Below are 7,500 nucleotides of genomic sequence, written 5' to 3' on the forward strand. Positions count from 1 at the left end.
TACAGGCACACTTTACAGACACACTTTACAGGCACACTTTACAGGCACACTTTACAGGCACACTTTACAGGCACACTTTACAGACACACTTTACAGGCACACTTTAAAGACACACTTTACAGACACACTTTACAGGCACACTTTAAAGACACACTTTACAGACGCACTTTACAGACGCACTTTACAGACGCACTTTACAGACGCACTTTACATACGCACTTTACAGGCACACTTTACAGTCACACTTTACAGCCGAGCGAGTCTCACCTCCATGGCCGCGTTCACCGCAGTGTCTGCACCCAAACTGAAGTCTGTTCCCGGCACGTTGTTGCTGATCGTAGCCGGAATCACACACATGGGGATACAGAGTTCATCATAGTGACCTCGAGCTTCAACCAGCTGAAGAACGCCTTCATACGCCTGCGGGAGTGAACACTCATCAAACACACACTATCTCACACACACACACATGCTCTCACACAAACACACACAACCTGTACCTCAAATCCACCAATCACCAGCAGCGACTGGATGCCGAATTTGCCGATATTCTCCACGATGCTCTCCATGCAGGAGTTGGGAAGAGTTCTAAACAAACATTAAACACCAATGAACGAACAAACTCCAACCACGGAGAAAAGTGCAAACAATAATTGTGTGGATTTGAGGACTTTATTTCATGTTTTAATCAGATGAATCATATCAAGTATCCAGTGAACTGAACACGAAATTGTGACAACATAATCTCAGCCAATCAAAATTTAGGGGGTGTTTAAAGGGATAGTTCACCCAAAAATGAACATGACCCCATGATTTACTCTCCCTCAAGTCATCCGAGGTGTGTGTGTCATTCTTCTTTCAGATGAATAATCGGAGTTATATTACAAAAGTTCAGGCTAATCCAAGCGTTAGAATTTGATTCATAGTTGCTCTGTTTTTGAAGTCTATAAAAAGTGCATCTGTCCATCATATAACTGCTCCAGCGGCTCTGGGGTGTTAATAAAGGCCTTCTGAAGCGAATCGATGCGTTTGTGGAAGAAAAATATCCATATTTAAAACTTTATAAAGTAAAGTTTCAACCGACCGCCTTCCCTGTTCAATTTCTGGAAGTGTTGAAAGTTCCCCTGCGGATGGAAAGACTAACGTTTCACTTTCAACATTCAACACTTTTCCACAGAAGGCGGAGGCCGAAAGTTTACTTGATAAAGTTTTAAATATGGATATTTTTCTTACACAAACGCATCGATTCGCTTCAGAAGGCCTTTGTTAACACCCCAGAGCCGCTGGAGCAGTTATATGACGCACAGATGCACTTCAAAAACAGAGCAACTATTACTGCTGTTATAAAGCTTGGATTAGCCTGGACTTTATTAATATAACTCAGATTATATTCGTCTGACAGAAGAATGTCACACACACCTCGGATGAGCTGAGGGAGAGGAAATCATGGGGTCATTTTCATTTTTGGCTGAACTATCCATTTAATATACAGATATGGGGTGCAAGATGGACCAATGAGATCACACTGTGGGCGGGGCTAGTCTGATTGACAGCAGACACAGAACCCAAGCGACTTATGAAACGCAGCAGGTTGTGACATCATCCTGGATGAACATGAGAGAGCTGTGATTGGATGCCTGAGACTCTGACCGTTTGGTGCCCAGCAGTGACCCTCCCTGCCCTGTCCAGCCCGCCACGTCCCGCCAGTGAACCTCGATCAGCTGCAGGAAGAGATCAGGGTCACTCATCAGATGAAGGACGGTCAGAGACATGTGATCAGATGAAGGACGCTCAGAGACATGTGATCAGATGAAGGACGCTCAGAGACATGTGATCAGATGAAGGACGCTCAGAGACATGTGATCAGACCGTGTGTGTGTGACTCTCACCGGGCCTTTGGCCAGACCCTCGAAGCCGTCGTGGATGGTGTACACCCGGTGACCCTGAGCGAGCGCCACCCTCACCGCCGACCTCACCGCAGCGTTCATCCCCGCGGCCGGAGCGCCAACGTTCAGGATCGCCATAGAGTGATTACTCTAGAGGAACACACACAACATTTGTATGCACACACACTACATTGCCAGAAGTGTTGTGACACCCCCCTTCACACGCACATTAGGGCTGAAACTAGGGATGCACCGGTTGACCGGCCAAAAACCGGAACGGTTTTCTTTGTATTTTTCTTTGTGCGCCTGCGTGCACATACGCGCCTATATTGCAATCATTCTCGAAACATGTCACTTGTGTGTTAAAAAACGGAAACTGGAGAACTGAGGGAAGAGACGAGATGCTGAAGGGAATGAAGAGCCGCTTTCCTGCGCGAGCTGAAGTTGCGCAAGCTGAAGTTGCGCGAGCTGAAGTTGAGCGAGCTGAAGTTGAGCGAGCTGAAGTTACGCGAGCTGAAGTTTCGCGAGCTGAAGTTTCGCGAGCTGAAGTTTCGCGAGCTGAAGTTGCTCGAGCTGAAGTTGCTCGAGCTGAAGTTGAGCGAGCTGAAGTTGCACGAGCTGAAGTTTCGCGAGCTGAAGTTTCGCGAGCTGAAGTTTCGCGAGCTGAAGTTGCGCGAGCTGAAGTTGAGCGAGCTGAAGTTGCGCGAGCTGAAGTTGCACGAGCTGAAGTTGCGCGAGCTGAAGTTGAGCGAGCTGAAGTTGAGCGAGCTGAAGTTGCGCGAGCTGAAGTTGCGAGAGCTGAAGTTGAGTGAGCTGAAGTTGCGCGAGCTGAAGTTGAGCGAGCTAAGTTGCGCGAGCTGAAGTTGCGGGAGCTGAAGTTGCGCGAGCTGAAGATGAGCGAGCTGAAGTTGAGCGAGCTGAAGTTGAGCGAGCAGAAGTTGCGCAAGCTGAAGTTGAGCGAGCTGAAGTTGAGCGAGCTGAAGTTGAACGAGCTGAAGTTGAGAGAGCTGAAGTTGCGCGAGCTGAAGATGAGCGAGCTGAAGTTGCGCGAGCTGAAGTTGAGCGAGCTGAAGTTGAGCGAGCTGAAGTTGAGAGAGCTGAAGTTGCGCGAGCTGAAGTTGAGTGAGCTGAAGTTGCGCGAGCTGAAGTTACGCGAGCTGAAGTTACGCGAGATGAAGTTGCGCGAGCTGAAGTTGAGCGAGCTGAAGTTGCGCGAGCTGAAGTTGAGCGAGCTGAAGTTGCGCGAGCTGTGAAGTTGCGCGAGCTGAAGTTGAGCGAGCTAAGTTGCGCGAGCTGAAGTTGCGGGAGCTGAAGTTGCGCGAGCTGAAGATGAGCGAGCTGAAGTTGCGCGAGCTGAAGTTGAGCGAGCTGAAGTTGAGCGAGCTGAAGTTGAGCGAGCTGAAGTTGCGCGAGCTGAAGTTGAGCGAGCTGAAGTTGCGCGAGCTGAAGATGAGCAAGCTGAAGTTACGCGAGCTGAAGTTGCGCGAGCTGAAGTTGCGCGAGCTGAAGTTGCGCGAGCTGTGAAGTTGCGCGAGCTGAAGTTGAGCGAGCTAAGTTGCGCGAGCTAAGTTGCGCGAGCTGAAGTTGCGTGAGCTAGATAGTGAGTGTTTGTTCAGCTCAGCTTCTATCGTGTTGGATCGGATGAGAACGAAACAGACTAACTTGTGACAAAGCCGAAATACATCTTTTTGTAGCCTAAAGAAGAACATGCTGCACTTTTGAAATGAAATACTATCAGTTCTGTATAGGATGATAAGTTTTATTTTACCTTAAAATTACATTGACTTCATTTGATTTAAAAAGCACCTGCTGTAGCATCTTAGTTTTTTTTCGTTGCACTAAACATTATTTGATTTAACATTTTGGAACAATTATATACTTTGGTTTTATTTAATTTCACTGGTAAATACTTTTTTTCTTTACACTGAATTTAAAACCAAATGCTGATTTAAGTAACATCTTTGTTTGGATTGCAGAATATGCAGATGTTGCCTTTAATTTCACCTTTCAGCCTTTTGATTTCCAATTCAATTTCCTGTTAATTTCAGATTGCGGACTTGTTTTCATTAGCCAAAAGCCAATTTAGCCTGTTAAATACCAAATAAACATCTTGTTCATGTATACTTTCGTTATTTTATTGTGTAAAAAAAAAAATCGGTATCGGAATCGGCCAGTTTTAATAAAAAAAAAAATTGGTATGTAAAATCATGATCGGTGCATCACTTGCTGAAACGATTAGTCGACATTGTCGACAACGTCAACAATAAATAATTGTCGACACATATCTTTGTTGTCGAGTAGTCGTTTGATCTCATGTGACCTAATGTAAGGGCCTGCAATATCGCGGTTAGACCACTAGAGTGTAATGCAGCCCTTATGCAAATGTGGGAAAGTTTCACAAAACTTCAAACTAAGGCTGCGTCTCAATCAGCTCTAGTTCAGAGGTCAGGGCACTGATCAGGGATCAGCCCATTGACTCGTGTCCTGACCTCTGAACCAGGAGCTGAAAAGAGGAAACAACTGACTAACTAGAGGTAAATCTCTTTATTAGAGAATGCAATACTACTAATAATTCTAATAATATTAACAATAATAATATAATAACAGTAATGTGATCATTTATTAAGGAAAGAATAAAGTATGATGGAGCTTGGAGTCAGGACTGTTTTTATTATTATAACACTATTAGGTATTATAGTCTCCTGTATTCTGTTCATATGCATGAAGACTCACAAAAGGCGATGTTAGGAAGAATATCATGTTTTCATACTGTTAATTAAAAGGTGAATGAGAATCTGGCAGCTCAATTGTCATGTAAGAGATTAATATGTAATTTTGTCTGCAATGTCATTTGCAGATTAATATTTTACCATTCTTTGTGTCCTGAAGTAAATGTCCTCTTTTTCTGTTTCAGTTCTGAGAAAAGCAGTGGGCCTGTTATTGTTTTACAAATGAAGCATTAAAGGGACAGTTCACCCAAAAATGAAAATCATTTACTCACCCTCAAGTTGTTCCAAACCTGTATGAGTTTCTTTGTTCTGCTGAACACAAAGGAAGATATTTATTTTGAAGAATGTTTGTAACAAAGCAGAGAGAGCAACCATTGAGTACCATATTATATTTCCCCTACTGTGGTAATCTGCTTGGTTACAAACACTCTTCAAAATGTCTTCCTTTGTGTTCAGCAGAACTTATACAGGTTTGGAACAACTTGAGGGCGAGTAAATTATTAATTTACACAATTTTCATTTTTGGGTGAACTATGCCTTTAATACTGAAGCCAAGAGATGTTTACATTCAATAATATATATATATATATATATATATTGTCTGTAATGCAGCTAATTTTTGTTTATTATTATTTTATTTTTTTTCACTTGAAAGAGAACAGAATATTTAAACAATGCTTAGAGAGCATTTGTGTGTGATTTGAGTTCTGAGAACTTGGCTCAAAGTTCATTAAAACATCCATTTCAAAAGCTGAAGTGATTTTCTCATTTATATATTATAGTTAAAATATGTATAACTCAATGTTTTAACTAATAGGGAAAGCTGAATAATCGGTAAAAATGTACTGATTAGTCGTCGATGGCAATAACAATAATCGATGACTAGTCGATTAATCGTTCTAATAACCGATAGATTAATCGATTATCAAAATAATCGTTTGTTGCAGCCCTAACGCACATGAGCTTCCCATTCTTCATCCGTCGGGTTTAATATGGAGTCGCTCTAACAGCTTCTGCTCTTCTTTCCTCAAGGTTTAGGAGTGTGTTTATGGGGATTCTTCATTTGTGATGTTGGACGAGAAGGCCTGGCTCTCAGTCTCCGCTCTAATTCATCCCAAAGCTGTTCTATGGGGTTGAGGTCAGGACTCCAGTTCCTCCACCAAACTCCTCATCCATGTCTTTATGGAGACGCTTTGAGCACTGGAGCAGTCATGCTGGGAAAGGAAGGGGCCGTCCCCAAATTGGGCCCAAAAAGTTGGGAGCATGAAATTGTCCAAAATGTCTTGGGAGTTCCTTTCACTGGAACTAACCCCTGAAAAACAACCCCACCCCATAACACCCCCTCCACCAAACTTTACACTTGAAACAATGCAGTCAGAAAAGTCCCGTTCTCCTGGCAACCGCCATACCCAAACCCAGAGAAGCGTGATTGGTAACTCAGAGAACACGTCTCCACTGCTCTAGAGTCCAGTGGCGGCGCGCTTTACCCCACTGCATTCCACGCTTTGGTGATGTAAGGCTTGGATGAGCTGCTCGGCCATGGAAACCCATTCCATGAAGCTCTACACACTGTTCTTGAGCTCATCTGAAGGCCACAGAAGTTTGGAGGTCTGGAGCTCTTGACTCTGCAGAAAGTTGGCCACTTCTGTGACCCTCAGCATGCGCTGACCCCGCTCTGTGACCCTCAGCATGCGCTGACCCCGCTCTGTGACCCTCAACATGCGCTGACTCCGCTCTGTGACCCTCAACATGCGCTGACCCCGCTCTGTGACCCTCAGCATGCGCTGACCCCGCTCTGTGACCCTCAACATGCGCTGACTCCGCTCTGTGACCCTCAACATGCGCTGACCCCGCTCTGTGACCCTCAACATGCGCTGACCCCGCTCTGTGACCCTCAGCATGCGCTGACCCCGCTCTGTGACCCTCAACATGCGCTGACCCCGCTCTGTGACCCTCAACATGCGCTGACCCCGCTCTGTGACCCTCAACATGCGCTGACCCCGCTCTGTGACCCTCAACATGCGCTGACCCCGCTCTGTGACCCTCGGCATGCGCTGACTCCGCTCTGTGACCCTCAGCATGCGCTGACCCCGCTCTGTGACCCTCAACATGCGCTGACCCCGCTCTGTGACCCTCAACATGCGCTGACCCCGCTCTGTGACCCTCAGCATGCGCTGACCCCGCTCTGTGACCCTCAGCATGCGCTGACCCCACTCTGTGACCCTCAGCATGCGCTGACCCCGCTCTGTGACCCTCAGCATGCGCTGACCCCGCTCTGTGACCCTCGGCATGCGCTGACTCCGCTCTGTGACCCTCAGCATGCGCTGACCCCGCTCTGTGACCCTCAACATGCGCTGACTCCGCTCTGTGACCCTCAACATGCGCTGACCCCGCTCTGTGACCCTCAACATGCGCTGACCCCGCTCTGTGACCCTCAACATGCGCTGACCCCGCTCTGTGACCCTCAGCATGCGCTGACCCCGCTCTGTGACCCTCAGCATGCGCTGACCCCGCTCTGTGACCCTCAACATGCGCTGACCCCGCTCTGTGACCCTCAACATGTGCTGACCCCGCTCTGTGACCCTCGGCATGCGCTGACTCCGCTCTGTGACCCTCAGCATGCGCTGACCCCGCTCTGTGACCCTCAGCATGCGCTGACCCCGCTCTGTGACCCTCAACATGCGCTGACCCCGCTCTGTGACCCTCAGCATGCGCTGACCCCGCTCTGTGACCCTCAGCATGCGCTGACCCCGCTCTGTGACCCTCGGCATGCGCTGACTCCGCTCTGTGACCCTCAGCATGCGCTGACCCCGCTCTGTGACCCTCAACATGCGCTGACTCCGCTCTGTGACCCTCAACATGCGCTGACCCCGCTCTGTGACCCT

At 47.2% G+C, this 7,500-nt stretch overlaps 1 protein-coding gene across 1 annotated transcript in view; it reads right to left on the minus strand.

Annotated features, from left to right (window-relative positions):
- LOC307143129 (ATP-dependent 6-phosphofructokinase, liver type-like) overlaps positions 1–7,500 on the minus strand; it is a 61,908-nt gene that overhangs the window by 35,760 nt on the left and 18,648 nt on the right. The window contains exons 13-16 of the mRNA XM_079844434.1: positions 1,890–2,036; positions 1,651–1,721; positions 501–588; positions 268–420 (exon numbers count right to left, since the gene is read on the minus strand). Of these exons, the coding sequence (XP_079700560.1) occupies positions 268–420; positions 501–588; positions 1,651–1,721; positions 1,890–2,036 (459 nt within the window). The remainder of the gene's footprint in view (positions 1–267; positions 421–500; positions 589–1,650; positions 1,722–1,889; positions 2,037–7,500) is intronic.

This window comes from Gobio gobio, assembly GCF_949357685.1.
Source record: "Gobio gobio genome assembly, chromosome: 19".
In the NCBI taxonomy this organism is placed as follows: domain Eukaryota; kingdom Metazoa; phylum Chordata; class Actinopteri; order Cypriniformes; family Gobionidae; genus Gobio; species Gobio gobio.